This window comes from Quercus suber, unplaced genomic scaffold, assembly GCF_002906115.3.
Source record: "Quercus suber isolate HL8 unplaced genomic scaffold, Cork oak 2.0 scaffold_398, whole genome shotgun sequence".
NCBI classification, from domain to species: domain Eukaryota; kingdom Viridiplantae; phylum Streptophyta; class Magnoliopsida; order Fagales; family Fagaceae; genus Quercus; species Quercus suber.
The window spans coordinates 365,097-381,341 of NW_027069849.1; the positions used below are offsets into that span (position 1 = coordinate 365,097).

At 31.3% G+C, this 16,245-nt stretch overlaps 1 protein-coding gene across 1 annotated transcript; it reads right to left on the minus strand.

The window, feature by feature from the left end:
• Positions 1-1,254: 1,254 nt before the first annotated feature.
• LOC111998523 (WRKY transcription factor 28) lies at positions 1,255-3,624 on the minus strand. Its single transcript, XM_024030620.2, has 3 exons — positions 2,952-3,624; positions 2,723-2,866; positions 1,255-2,123 (listed from the first exon to the last, which is right to left on the minus strand). The coding sequence occupies exons 1-3, from the start codon at positions 3,383-3,385 to the stop codon at positions 1,766-1,768; spliced, it is 936 nt and encodes a 311-aa protein (XP_023886388.1). The 5' UTR covers positions 3,386-3,624; the 3' UTR covers positions 1,255-1,765.
• Positions 3,625-16,245: the final 12,621 nt, after the last annotated feature.

Genomic DNA, 16,245 nt, shown 5'->3' on the forward strand with positions numbered 1-16,245 from the left:
GAACACTTTAGCCCTATAAATTTAGGCAATTACTTGATGCTCCCGGCACATATCTAAGCTCAATTTTTTATAGCATAGCATATATAGGTGTTCAGAATTTTGTTAGGTTCTGAGAATAATGGCTCAAAAGTTAAAACACATAAACAATATCTATGTAGGATTCATGAGGAAGCAAAAGTGAAGGATTTTATTTGTCTTCCTTTCTTAAAGGATTATTTTTAATGCTTTAGACTGCACTTATCGTTCTTGGACATGCATGTTCGGATTCTTCGGATAATCGGATGTCTTGTGGAACTGTTTCATTCATTCTTTGTTCCAACATTGGTACTTCATATTTTGTGGTAATAAGAAATGTGTTGAATACATCACATAAGTTATGGAGACAAAATGGGAGGAAAAAAAAGGTGCATAATAGATTTATAATGGCCTTCAATCTCAATGGTAGGATTCCTTCGATGAAATAAAATATAAATTCATGGGTCTACCCAAACAAAGTGAAATTCTTACCTTAAACCCAACCCAAACAAGGTTCATTTGCATCTCAAATCTACAATGGGATTGGATGGGGCAGGTACCATTAACCCCATAAATTGTCACCCATAAAACCAAATCGTCAAACTATATAGTCTCTTTTCCTTTCTTTCTTTTTTTAAATTATTTATTCATTATATGTTCCAATATCAAGAAAATATTTGATGAAAAAAAGTAATTAAAAGATGAAACAAGCCAATTTTGAAATCTTTACTCTACATTGATTTACATCAATCATCACCAGCCAAATTTACAAGGTAAAAAGAGAAAGTATCTTAAATATTCAATATATGCATCTAACCAAAAACCTTCATAATATGTATGGCTTGAAACCAGTGGCCTAGTTCGAAATTAATTTTTTGAAGATGAGTAAATACATATTTAAGACTTTTTTTTTCGATCAAATACATATTTAAGACTTAATATCCCTTTCTTGAAATATTATTCTTGACCGTTTTCTATTTGACTTGCCCCCTTTTTTGGTTAAATAGTGTGCCGACATTTTATTTCATGTGAGAAATTCAAACGTAACGTTGAAGATAGAAACATGAAGTCTATCATTCCTGCATCGTCTGTTTGTAACTCCAGTGGACAAGAAGCCCATAACTAAGTTGTGATTTGAACTTGACAAGATGACCAAAATCTTTTCTATTTTTCCACAGAGCTCTTCTCGAAGCATCTTTATTAGCATATAAGAAAATAAAGTCATACAAACTCTGAAAATTCAAAGGCAATAAAAATCCTTTTTATCAATTGTGATAAATTGATCTAAGGACAATGGAGGAAAAGCTCTCCTATTTGAAAATCCTCATGAAGGAGATACATGCTCCGACTGGGACTGAATATGTAGTACAAGCATGTCTAATTTTGAAACCCCACTACTTCACTACACTACTAACCTCATCTTCTTCCATACATTTCCCATAGTGGTAATTCAAGCAAAATTACATTCAATCTAAATATTCAACTTCACTTCTAAATTGGACAGGTGAAATAAGATTTTTCTTACCCGACAATTCTCTTATACATCTGATATAGGCATCATTTTTCTCATTATATAGATCTATCATCATATGAGATATATCCATATACTGTTAGAGAAAAGATGCATATATTCAAATTTAAGTGAGAACTTCTCATCCATATTAAGAAGTGAAGAAAAATATAGCTACTCAAGGAAGTCAGGAAGATGAAACTAACTAGTGAGTATATGTACAATGAGAGAGAGAGAGTTTCATGGCTCTTGTTTAAGGAACATAGAAGGTATTATGTCTTGTAATAGTCCATAGTCAGGAAGTTGATACTGCTGGTGAGGATTATTCATAAGGTTCTGCGAATAAATGGAGTTTGCACCACCTTGGCTACCCATTTGAGGCATTTGAACAAAGAAGTCTTGAGGAAAAATTGGTCCCCTTATCTGTGGTGTGAACATGGAAGGTGGGAACATTGCAGCCGCATTTCCTCTAAGTGTTGCGGGTATTGGGTGGTTGTGCTGACCTTCATATGTTGTAATCACGGTAGATGGGTCTTGAAATGACCTCTCCACACGTTTCTTGACCGTGCATTTCTGGGTAGTGCACCGGTAATAGCTCCTGCATGCATTGGAATTGCCAAAAATTCATGTTCTTGAAGACATAGAAAGAGAGTTATCATGATCCTTTTGGTTGCTCAAAAAGATGAAAAAGCAAACCAAAAAAAAGACTCAGAATCTGACAACAATGTAAGGTTTTCGTTTACTTTTCTATTAAGGAAGTTACGTGGTACCAAAAAAATAAAATCCACTTTTGTGGCGAAGTAGTAGGAAAAGGAGGAAACTTGGAATCTTAAGACAACATAGTCAAACATCATCTTTTTAATAAAATTTCAAGTTCCATTTGTTTTCTCATGTATCAAAAGGAGTATTAAAGACTTAATGGAAGCAGCTAAGCATATTATAAATCTAAAAATATATCCATTAAAATTTTAAATAATACGCTATCAGGATCGTAAAAATAAAAATAAATAAATAAATTTTCAGAAGAAACATAAAAATAAAATCTTAATCATAAAATTGTTGTCTCTATTATTTGACTTAAAATGGAGGGGATGTTGTTCCTACAGATATACAAGCATGACCATTAACCAAGTTGTATGAAAAATTATGGCTTCCAACAGGTCTTTACAGTTGGGTGCAAGAAAATGATAAACCTACCTTGGATAAGGGCTATTCTTGACAGCCTTTTGTCCATATTTTCTCCATCTATATCCATCTTCCAGATGATCAACCTCACTCTTGGTCATAAAGGCAAACCGTGGCTCTCTTTGTTTTTTCTCTCCTTTCTTCTTTGCCTTTCCCCTGTTGATTTAACCATCAATATTAATTGCACCATCCTAGCTATATGTGAAAATATTTAACCATAGATAAGATCCAAAAAACTTACACTTTCTTAGAGCTTTCCCCTCCATCTTCTGATTCCTTTGGCTGCCCATCTTTCTTACTCTTGTCTGAATCTTCTTCTACACCAGCCTCAGTTGAAGAGGAAGAGATGGAGGAGTTTTGAGTCACCAGATTCTCATTACCACCACCACCACCTAAATCTCCAACATCTATCGGCTTTGGGTTGCCTTCCACTGAAGAAAATACTTCAGAGGATGAAGGTGACAATCCAAAAGCACTTGCCAATGAATTGTAGTCCATGGGTCCTTGTAGACACTCAGTGAAGCTCATATAAGAGGGATCAAATCCTTGGGAATTGTAAGCTGATGAACCAGCAATGGTAGGGGGCTTTTGATTGTACATGCCAGTCCCACTGGCAAGGTGCTGATTGTCTTGGAATAGGTCATGGTAGTAAAGGTCTCTAGGTTCATCAGACATGGGGAAAGAAGGAATTAAGGCTTTGACAGAAAGCTTTCTAGAGGTTCCTTTGTTTTTTTCTAAGACTTCTAGTTTATACTTATCTATCTCCTAGTGTGGTTTGAGTTTTATACATATCTTGGTGAAGGAGTAGTCTAGGTTTGAATGGGACTTTGCTATAATCACTTTATAAAGGAGGTTGACAAAACAACCTCCCAATCAGATGACCAAAAAGTGCCTTCTCAGTCTGAAACATTTCTGGTCCCGGCTACTCTCATCTATATATATATATATATACTAAAGTGAGTCTCATTTAGTTTCTGAATTGGCCTACAAATACCAAACATTTTTTACTATATTCTTTTGGTAATAAATAAATAAAAGATGAAAAGAAAATAGACCCTTAATCTAATGATGATTAAGATACTTGCTAGAATATATATTTCATTCACCACACCTTCCTAGAGATAAAACTTATTCAGTATGATACTTCTTACCGATAATGTTTAAAATAAAGTAGCACGTACTTCTAGGTCGTTCTAGTACTAAGATAACATTTTTGTCCGACCAAGAGTTATACTAATTTAAATTATCTCATAATATTTTAGTTCAAATAATAATCAAATAAAGTTTAGTTACAAAATTGTTTATAGGTTAAGACTACAATTTTACTCAAGAAAATAAATATTACTACATATTTTGAAAATTTAACTATTGAATTGAATATTCTTTATACTCTTAATACACATGTCAAATTTTGTATCAATCGGATATCATTTACTATATCATATATAAACTTATATTTTATGCATAATTTTAAACTACAAAAACTTGTAATTTAAACAATTTATTGATGACATAGCTATTGATCTTTAATTTTCTACAAATTTTGCAAATATGGAAGATATAAGAAGAAAATGTAATCCAATAGCAGATTTGCCAAAATTCACTTCCAATAAAAAGATATTTAATAAGGTTGTAACCTTAGAGTACAACCAATTTTTTAGCTAAAGTTTATCCAGAATACTTCCCTTTTTTTAATTATGACTTGGAAACCTCAAGTTTGAAACCAAATAATAAATGAAGGGAAAATTTTATGTACAAATTATTTTGGGTTTGAACTTTAGATTCTTTAATTGAATTCAAACACATGATTGTACTAAACAATCAAAACAACAAAAATAAAATTATCCCTTTTAAGAACTAATGTTATGTTTGGAAGTCTATAAAATAAATAAATAAAAATGTTTTAAAAGATTGAAATGAAATGAAATGAAATATGATATACCCTGATGTGTTTGAGAGTTTATAATAGGAGAAAAAAAAAAACATATATAACTTTACTATTAAACAATTCAGCTATTATTTGTTTTATTCTTAAGTTAGGGTTCATATTCATATTTCATCTCATTTCATTAATGGGATGAGCATTTCTAGCTCCTATTTTTGAGAGGAATGATCACTGAGGGAATAGAATGACTTTCATAATGATTCCATACATTTCTATTAAATTTAAACCTCCAAATAATGGAAAGAATGGAATATTATTTAAAAGGATCCCTTGGGAATCCATTCTATTCTTTTCTTTCCCTACTCCCGATAACTAATCCCAATATCAAATGTGAACTAAAATTCTTACACTCAAGTGAAGTACAGCCAGCCTACCTAAGGGGAAGACTAAGAGACACAAACAAGAAAAATAAATAAAAACCATCTCAATTAAGTATAGATTAAAAAAGACTAATCATCTTTTTTGGACACGGACAAGAAAATTATGACAGAAAATAAAATTAGTTCTCACTATTTTTCACACACCCTTTTAAACTTTGAAAAGATCAACGCACATAAAAGTACGGCAAGAGCGTGAGAAGCAGGAAGATAGGGAGAGAGTGAGAAACTAAAGCATATGACAAAAGTGTAGCTGGCTGAAGATGTTGGATGATAAAGTCAGCGAAGACTTATAAGGCCAACGCGGGATACGGTCAGTCCAAAAACAATAATTTAGTTATAAACCTTATTCCAAATCCAAACACTTTACTTTAACTATTTAATACGGTAAACTGTTATTGGTAGTTTGTCATTTTTATATAAATTCGTCACTTTTTATTAACTATTTATCACCAGTCACATAAGAAAGTTATGTTAAGTGTGTAGAATAAGTTGTGATCTAAGAATTATTGGTTAAAGAAATATAAGATTATAAATTTCTTGCCACAATTTTGCTATAATTTTGATTTGTAGAAAAAAATAATAAATTTGTGTGAAAGTAATAAGCAATTATTTATTCTCACCAAAAAAAAAAAAAAGTTGGAATTCTAGAATAACTCGGGGTCAGTCACGAGTTTTCTCTTTTTTGTGTGAGAGATGAATATGAATTATGAGCAGTGTTTTGTTTTCAAAAAAAAAAATTATGAGCAGTGTTTTGTCAGAACTCAGTGGTCAATGATTCAAACTTTGCTATAACAATTGGATGGAGAGATCATAGAGTTTTAGGAATATCAGGCTTACACGCGTCGATGAGGCCACCGGCATTTGACCGTAGCCGACACATGACCCGGCACGTGGGACTGGGAGAACCTCTATGAGGCCTTTGATTCCTACATCAATTTAAGCTGATTGGGATCCAATGTCACCATCTTCTTCCTATCTTCTTTTCTGTCTCTATTTATTGTGACCTCTATATTGCTCCTAATTTTAGGCCTCATATTACTTATGGAAGCTTATTTGATCCCCAAAAAAAAAAAAAACAGGTTTTTTTCCCACCAAAATTGATCCATTTTATATTTTATCGATGTCATGTATTTGATTTTTTTTTTATATACTTTATTTACTTTATTAAAAATTTTTTTTTTTTTTTTTTTTTTTTTTGTATACACAATGCTCTACAATATTAGAGACTTCTATCCCTAACTTTCACTAAATATCTCCCTTTATTAGAAAAAAAAAAAGATTCAATCAAAAGAAGAATCATTGGTCACCTTTTTTTAGAAATTGACACAAATATTTTTGGTTTTGGCATGAAAGTTTTCAATATTCTCATTTATGTGTACATCATCGTACAAAACACAAGCACATATGTAAAGATTTTTAAAAGTTACCTAATTTCTTTCATATGTTTAAAATTCAAGTTTATGTTTAAGTGTGAATATATGTTAAAAAATGTTTGTTAAATTCATTAAAGCAAAAATCACGTTCCTTCCACTATATTTGGAGTAATTCATAATTCTCCCATTTATCTGTGTAATCAGTCAATTTTCCCCTTTATTTTTCCAAAAATGAGCAAATACTCACATTTTGTTACCCCCTCAATTAAGTTCGATGAAATCTTTTGATTTTTGAAATATTCTTTCTTTAAAGTCTAAAATACCCCTAACTAAAAAATAAAGCATGAAAATTACCCCAAATAACCTAATCAGGGTAAACTTAACTCAACTTGTAACTAGAAAAATAAAATATTGAAATTACACCAAATAACCTAATCTAAATAGTGGAATATAACTTTGTGATCATTATTGAATTTTTTTATCCATTTTTATTGTTTGTTAAGCTGTTGACACAAGCTCTAATAAGAATAAAATTGAAATCGGTGGGCTACTTATTATTTGTAAACAGAGCACTACACCTAGCAATTAATGCTAAATTGATATAGAACTATTTTTAGACGTCAGAGACATATATTGTAATTGATTCTTGAAAATTTCTATTTTATTTTAGAAAACTTTTTATTTTTTTGGAGAAACAAGATGTCGTAGAATTTAAAATGTGTTATGTTTAATTTACTGGGTGAGTTAAGTTTACCCATGTTTAATTTGTCCTCGTTAGGTTACTTGGGATAATTGCATTTATTTTTAGTTAAGGGTATATTAGACTTTTACAAAAGAATATTTCTAGAATCAAAAGATTCTATTGGAATTAACTTGGGGGGGGGGGGTAATGGAATTTGAGTATTTGCTCATTTTGGAAACACAAAAAGAGAAATTGGTTGGTTTAAAAAATAAGGATGGAATTCTGAACTACCACAAACATAAAGAGAAGAAAATGCTTTTGCCCCTAATGAATTTAACAAAAATATTTTAACATAAATTTGTGCTTAAACATAAACTTGAATTTTAAACATATGAACAAAATACTTTATTCAGAAGAAAGAACAAGCAACAAAAAGGACCAAGCCAATTACAAATTCAACATAGGGGGCAATATCCGAAGTCAATGAAGCCAAAAATGTTACAAGCCAGAGACCATTTGGCCAAAACATGGGTTGCTTCATTAGCTAGCCTATAAACCCATTAGATAGATACATTAGGGTGGGAAAAACAATAGATTTTGCATACAAAAATAAATCTATCTAATCCTCTATGGGAGAGTCAAGCTAGGGGCAACAAGAACATCTTGACAGATCTTTGAACCGTCTCAATGAAGATGGAAGTAGCCTCCAGTCTAGTAGGCAACACCTATGCCCATTTGATTGCCTTAGCTTCGGCTTGGAGAGGGAAGGTGGTGTTCACTTTTTGAGAACAAGCAAATACCAACTTCCTTCTCTAGTTCTTAGCAACTGCAACAATGAAAGAGAAATGAGGACCAATTGCTGCATAAACATTGATTTGACAGAAGAACGACTAGGAGGAGAACAATTTTGAGGGTTGATGCCATGATAACTAGGGAAGCAGATAGATTTTTGGAGTTTTTGTGATGCACAACTATTCTCAAGATTTTGGGCAACAAATCTTCCTGATTAAACAAATGGTCTTCAAAGAGAAACCGGTTTCTTAACGTCCATGTGAATTCATGGAATATGGCTCCAAACAAAAAAAAAAAAAATTCACATTTTTTCCCTAACTCCAAACTATCAACAAAAGTGGGGAAGAACAAAAATTAAATGAAGTTTAAAACTGAGACTAAGTTCAAAAGATCCATTCTCAAACTCCATTGGATGTTAGACTAGATAGCTTTAGCTACAGAACACAAGACAAACAAATGGACAACAGATTCACTTACTGAGTTACACAAAGGGAAAACATCATCACAATCATTGATAAAATTGCTCAGATTATCTTTGGTTGGAAGACAACCTTCTATCATTCTCCATATGCACATTTTATACTTGTCATGGAGATTGGATCTCCATATACAACCCCTAATATGGTCAACAAATGTAGAATGGGTGGATTCTTTAGCAATTTGATATGCAGATTTAACTGAGAAAATTTCAGAGCAGGAAGAAGTCTAGAACCCACAGTCCTCAGGTAAGGTAGAAGACATAGGCATTCGAAGAATTTATTTTATAGTTACCTCAAACATATATCTTAATTAATTTAGTTTTCAAACTAAATAGCTAGGATCCAGCCGAGATACCAACAAGAACACCTCCAAAGTAACCCCATTTTTATGGTTGAGAATAAAGTTTGGAATATCAAGTACCCATTGGTCCTCCTAAATCTTGATGGAATTTCCATTGTCCACTAACAGTCATGCATCTTTGGATATGAACTTTATATTTAGCTTTTTAGGAGATTAATGCATAAACAATATTTTCCAAACAAAACCCACATGGAAAGTTTAGAGAGGAGAGCTTGGTTGAAATCCTAGAATTTTCAAAAACCTAAGTCTCCCTCCTTTAAAGGCCAACATAATGACAACTAGGCAAATAGAGTTCAATACGAACTAGACCCCGATTTGGGGTTCCACCAAAATCTACGAACTATTGTATCAAGCTGATCACAGAGACTCTTTGGGAACTAAAAAGTTGACATCGAGTAAGTATAAATGGTTTGTGCCACTGACTTAATTAGAGTTGCTCTCCCCACCCAAGATAATTTTTTGCTTTTCCAACCACTAAGGTTGCTTTCTAGTCACTAAGGTTGCTTTCCAGTCTATCCACAGATTTTAGATCTTCAGACCTATTCTTGGATAAGAACAGATGTATTCCAAGATAAGTGGTATGTTGAGGGAGAAGATTGAGGTCCCAACCACATTTAATTTGAGTAAGAAATTGATTGCTCACCCCTTTGGAGGGGAAAACTTCTGACTTTTCACATTAGTATTGTTTTATGTTAGTATTTTAATTTTTTTTAAGAGAGTTTCACAACTCATGGTGTCAGCTCCTGATGATAGCTCTTTATCATCAGACCAAGACACCAATTAGTGTTTGGTGTAGGCGGGAATTGAATCTTAAATCTCTTATTCAACCATCAGAGACTTTACCAGCTGAGCTAACTGGAACCCACTAGTATTTTAATTTGTTAGTTGGAAAAATATTATGAAATATGAGCTATTATTAAAGAAGAGTAAAAAAGATAATTCGTGAGACTTGTGGTAGAAATATTAAACCTCTTTTAGAAAGTAATTAGGTATTCTTGAAGTATAGATGATGTGATACTTCAAAATCAAAATCAATAAATGTAAACCAACTAATACAAAAATCTAATTGGGCATGCCTCCATCTTGCTAGTGGTCTGTCACAAATTTTGATACTATTCTCTAAAATTGAATTAAATGTAAAACTTTTTATTTCCTAGAAATTGAATTATTAACAAATAACATAAAAAGTATACATTCTAAAGCATTATTATTATTATTATTATTACACAAAATAAAATTTCTCTAGTCCAACATAAATGTTTCTATATGTTTTGCCAACCACAATTTTGTATATATATATATAATATTTTAAAAAAAAACAAAAAACAAAACAAAAACAAAAACAAAAACAAAAAAAACACATACAAAGAAACATGTACATAAACATTAACGAGTTTTTAGACAAATCAAAATTTTAACAATTTTTTACATTCATCACATTTTTGCATATTTTTGGCACTATGAATTTTTTTTATTTTTAAAGAAGGTGGTACTATGAAAGTAAGTACTTATATAATTTGATGTTACTTGTAATAGTTGAATTAAATGGAGTATGGAGTAATGTTAAAGAAAACCATTTGTTATAATCAGTGGCAGCTCCAGGAATTTTATTTAGGATATTCTTCAGGAAGCATAAATTACATCATCTTATTTCTTTTTAGCTTTTAGGTAATTAGGTTTGATTCAATGTTATTAATTCCATTCTGTTCCGGCCGTAACGGCTGGAAAATACCGTGCCAGTAAACAAACCGACAACTTCGGAAAAAATTTCATGTCATTCTGGTCTATTTCGGGTGTTTCGGTAAATACCGGCCGAAATTCAAGATTCTGCCTACATGAAGTTTGTGCTTAAAAAAAAATTATTCTTAAAACCAAAACAAATTTGTATTCTGTAAACCAAAAAACCTCAAAGGGAAAAAAAAAAAAATGAAAAGAAAAGAAATGAACAAAGGTACCTGTACAACTAAAAACTCGTATTGAGAAATTTGAGACTCAACTTGAAAAAAGGCATTGCCGCACTGGTATTGGTAGAAGATACAAAAGTTACGAACAAGGAGGAAGGAAAAACATAGATGTAAAAGTGTAGATGAAGATGTGATAAAATTTAAAAGTATGAAGTATAAAAATCAAGAAGATAGAAGATATGTATGATTAAGAATAAACAAGAAAAAAAAAATTAAAAATGAGAAGTAATATATGTCTGATGAGGAAAAATAATATTGTAATAAAAAATAATAAAATGTTGAAAATTATGTTATATTGGGTAGTGTGCTTAATCAAAGGAATCAAGCCACTGTCCAGCTTATAGCAGTTTTATTATAAATTTTTTTTTTTTTCAGATTTTATTTCAAAAAAAAAAAATTTTTTTTTTGAGTTTTTCTTTTTTGCTTGAAAGACCCAATATATTGTTAAGTTGCTCAAATTATGGACCAAAATTTAATTTTATTAGCATAAAAAAAATTCAAGGTGGCCCAAAATTTTTTTTTAAGGTAAATAAATATAAAATTTTAAATTATTATATATAAATTTTTTTAAGGACCACCCTAACCATAAGGTGGTGCCGCCACTAGTTGTAATAATTATATCAATTTCTATAAATTGTAGCAAAAGATTTTTTTTTTATCTAGTTTAATCCCTTTTTTTCTAAAAATTGGACATATTTAATGAGTGTTAAGTATTAAGGTAAGTTAATGTGATTAAGGTAGTGTAGTAATTCTTCACACTAGGTAAGTTTCTTTCTTTTTAATTTACACATTCTATTTAGTTCCTTTTCTTTCCTACATTTATTTTCCTTCTGTTTTGCATGCGTCTATCCTTTCTTCTTCCTTTTTCTTTTTTCTTTTTTTTTTTTAATTAGGATTGCTTCTAATTTAACTCTTCAATCGATATGTAAAATTAGGTTTTTTGCCTCAAGATGCATATGAATCATGAAGATTTGAGTATGCAACTTGAGACTGTATATACGCAATCGCCAGACTATAAATGAAAACCTTGTTGCTTGCTTTCTTTCATTAAATGTGTCCATATGTGGTGCGGATCTGCTGTATGTTTCCTTCTTTCTTTTAATTATGCATGTTTGTTTCTTATATTTCGGTAATTCACTCTTTTGAACGATTAAATCTTGAGCTTTATCTAAATTGAATTGTCTTATTCAAATCTTGTATGCTTAAAAGGAAACCAACTTGTTTGGAAGCTTTTTAGAAAATGTCTAGGTAGTACAATTGGTGCCTAATACCTTCTTAAACCCATATCCTAATTCAAAACTAAAGTATAATTGAATTGGACCTTTGTGTATGGGTCAAAAGGGTGGTTCTTAGACCAAAACTAAATGACGACTACCGTCTCCACCTTAACCACGAGTTAGTTGCGTGCTTCTAAATCTGTGTCTAAGAAGGATCCACGTTGGACGACTATTAAGATAGTCATTTGCATGGTAACCACGGTGGCATTCAAGAACCATGCCTTGGGCTGCTCATAGATGATATAATGTAATATTGGTGTTTAGAATGAATTAATGACTGCTTTTGTTTAAGGATTTCTTAGGAGTTGATAGGTGTTCTTAAATTTGGATTTTTCAATAGAATGATGTAGATCAAATAGTTAAGAGACATAGAGCTCCCCTTTTATAGTTATTATTTGCTTAATTTTAGCTTTCCCATGTTCATAGAGATAAGATTGACTGCAACAAATGTGGATCAGTCGAGCAATTCCTTTTGACATGTAAATATGTAAGTTTCTACCTAATTACTCTTTTCTATATCCTAAATTTTTTAATCTACTTATTGACAAATTTTTTATTAATTTCTTTTTTATTAAGGTAAAAAAAAATCTTAATTCTCATTTGTATTTGATTTCATTCAAAATAAGTATATTACTTCCACATATTATAAAAAATTCATGATATCTTAAATATAATGTTTTTAGATCTAGCTCATAATACAAATATTTTAAATGGTTACTATCAATAATTTTTGTAATTTAATTTTATAATTTTTCTACTTCAAGTTAAGAGTTATTGATACATTTTTTTAAAAGAAAATATGTTGAAAATTCAGAATGTAATACATCTTTGGATATACTGTTGAAACTTAAATTCTCAAAAGCATCCTAAGAAATTTCAAGGACAAATATTTGCAAATAATTTGGTTGTCTATATAAAGAATGAGAAATTAGTAAAATTTTAGTTCAAATTCGATATATGATTATTTTAATTCTCTATTAGACCATAGACTATAGTTTTGAGTGAGGATATTTAGTTTTTATATTTTATTTCATATACCTACCTAGTACTTCCATGATAATTTATCAAAGTTGGGGGAAAAAAAGTACTAAGCTTTTTCCTTAATCTTAGCGGACATTTTTTAAGTTTGATAAATATTTGTTTTGTTATACATCTACTGATTTATAAAATACTTCATTTACATTTTGAACTATGTTTATAATTTTAGTACAAAACTATATATAACATAATTAGTATATATTCACCTGTACCCTTTGTTTCATCTCAATAATGCCACAGCTTGAAGACAATTTTCACAAATGGTCTTTCGATACACTCCACAAGTATGTTCCACAAACCAATACAAGACTCAAAAGGTAGTCGCGAGTTTCACCATAGTCTATGGAGGACAACACAACACTCAAAAGATATATGCTTTGCAAAATTCTTCTATAGCGTCAAAAGGAAATTCTTATAAAAGTACATAACATGCATTCTATTAGATTGTTTACTTGTTGGACAAAAAAATTCAAAGAGATTGTCTTACAAATTTAAAGCACTTTCGAAGAAATAGAAAAATGGAAATGATTAAAAAGGAAGAAATCAAAACTCCAAAAAGGGTAAAACGAGGGTTTGGCTTACCTTCAGTATTTTTTTAATAGGAATTTCCTTTAGTTTTAATGAGAAATCATTACATCACCCACTAATAAAATAGAATGTGAAGATTAAAACTCATTACCACTTGTTGTTGTGTATTTAAAACAAAATGAGACCTACAATTAAAAAAAGTACTGGAAATAAGTCAAACCCGTAAAACAAAACCCTTAAATATAAAAAGCAAGAAAACAAAAGGAAAAAAAATTAAAAAAATAAAAAGAAAGGAAGAACTATACCTTCTCCTAAACAGAAAGTCTCATTGTGTCTAGTAGTAGTTTATAAATATGGAAAGTCTCATTGTGTTTTGTACACAAGCCGGATTTAAAGATCCATGTACAGTTTTTTTCCCTTTTATTTTGTTTTTCATCTTCTTAGAAAATTTTTCTTTACATGTTAGATATCAAAAAATATTTTGTACCGAAAATTTTAGTTTTGGGATAAAAGTTCTCAATACTTTCTTATAGCATCATACCAAAAAAAAAAAAAGGATAATATATAAAATGAATATGAAAAGTTATTTTTTTTTTTTAGAAACATATTAAAAGTTATCTAATTTCTTTCATATGTTTAAAATTTAAGTTTATGTTTAAGTAAAAATTTATGTTAAAAAATGTTTGTTAAATTCATTAGGGGGAAAGAACTTTTCCCTCTAGTTCACAATTTCCCCTCTTATTTTTGAAACCAACCAATATCTCATCTATGTTTCCAAAATGGGCAAATACCCACATTCCGTTTCTCTCTCAATTTTTATTTTGAGGTTTCTGTGTCCTTAAGAAAGCTAGACTCTTTGGTCCTCCGCTTAGACAATAGAATAGTTATTTCTGTCCCTTCTTGTAAGGCTGATTTGGTACCTAGGGCAACAAGTTTGTCCGTAGGCTTTGTGGTATTTTCTTTGTTGGGGTTTTGGGAAATATGAGTGCGTATGGTGACCATGGAAAGCTTAACAAAACACTAGAAGAAACTATCTCTATCCGATAGAGGGGGACAATCTTCATTTGAGAAAAGTGAAGTGCTACAATGAGTTTTTTCTAGCCGCAAAATTCTTGACAAACCGTACCTTAAATACAAATGCCATTATCCGGACCTTTAATCCATTATGGCAAGTCCGTTCTGGTTTTAAGGTGCGTGATGCTTGTGATCATGTTGTCTTGTTTATCTTTGATAATAACACTAATGTTGAAAGAATCCTAAAAAAAAGTCAACCCTGGACCTTTGATAGACATCTAGTGGTGCTTGAACGCTATGACATTCATTCCCCTTATCAGGGAGTTAGCCTTCGATTAAGTTCCTTTATGGATTCAAGTCCATGAATTAAACATAACACATACAAATTACTACTACATCTTGTTTCTTAATGTAAAGTTGTGATTTCCAACTATATTGTGTTGGCTTTAATTCCTTATCAAATTTGATTGCAATTTTTTCAATCATTTTTCCTGATGTATGTGGGTTTAATTGTAAGGAATGAGTGCGAGAGATCAGTGAAGAATCAAGCTTCAAAAGTTGAATCAGTGGATTTCGTGACTAGCTCGTTAGAAGCAACTCGCGAAAAAGCCACGTGTGGACACATGACTGGAAGATGAAAAGTTGTGCCAAGCTGTCAATTTCGTGATTGTCTCACAAGAATGGCCAACCTGCGAAGGACCTGTGAAAGTTTCTGTTTGACAAAAAATTGTGTTTGCTTTACCAAGGCTATATGCACATTATATATACTCTCATTACCCACAAATTGTAAGGAATGTTTTTCAGAGAGAAAACCCTAGAAAATACACTTGAGAGTTAGAGATTATTATACTCACAATCATTTACACATTTTTTTATGGTTTTCCTCAACTCCTACCTCTCAATCTCTAGATCTTTGAGAGGTTGCTAGCTCAAACACTACTACACTCATTCTGAGTGTAAAGTGAGATTTTGGTATTGCTAGGAAGTATTGGAAAGAGTCATTCATTGGCGGATGCGATCGGGCTGAATTGTGGGGTCCGAAAAGCTAGAGAAGACAACACTTCGAGAAGTCAGTTGGTAGCAGGAGCTTGGAGGGATTAAGTACATGGGGTAGACTAGGCTTCGAGGGTCTTTTGTTATTCGTGTACTGCAACTTTATTTTCTAGTGGATCGATTTCGACTTAGAGGGTTGCGGAGAGATTTTTTGCCAAGTTCTTCGGTTTCCTCTTCAATAACATGTCTCGGTGTTTTCTTGTGTTTGCATCTCTCTTCCCTACTCTTTAAGCTTTCTTTTTATTGTTGATGATGGATGAATATGGCTTAGGGTAAAGTTATTAGTTCATTGTACTTATTTACTCTTGTTTTGCACTTAGTCTAAGTTAGAGTAAAAACAATCTAGTCATAATTTTTAATTAGGGGTCTAAACAAGCTCTTGAATTTTAGCACAAATCCAAACTTTCACTCAAAAAAAAAAAAAAATCCCTCAAAAGTAATAAAAATGGTTGGGAATCAATTACAAGATGTGTTTTTGACACTCAAAAGACATGCTAAATATATCAAGTTTGCACTAATTCTTGGGCCTCAAAAGTAATAAAAATGGTTGGGAATCAATTACAAGATGTGTTTTTGACACTCAAAAGACATGCTAAATATATCAAGTTTGCACTAATTCTTGGGCTTAATATTCCTGACGTAGTATGAA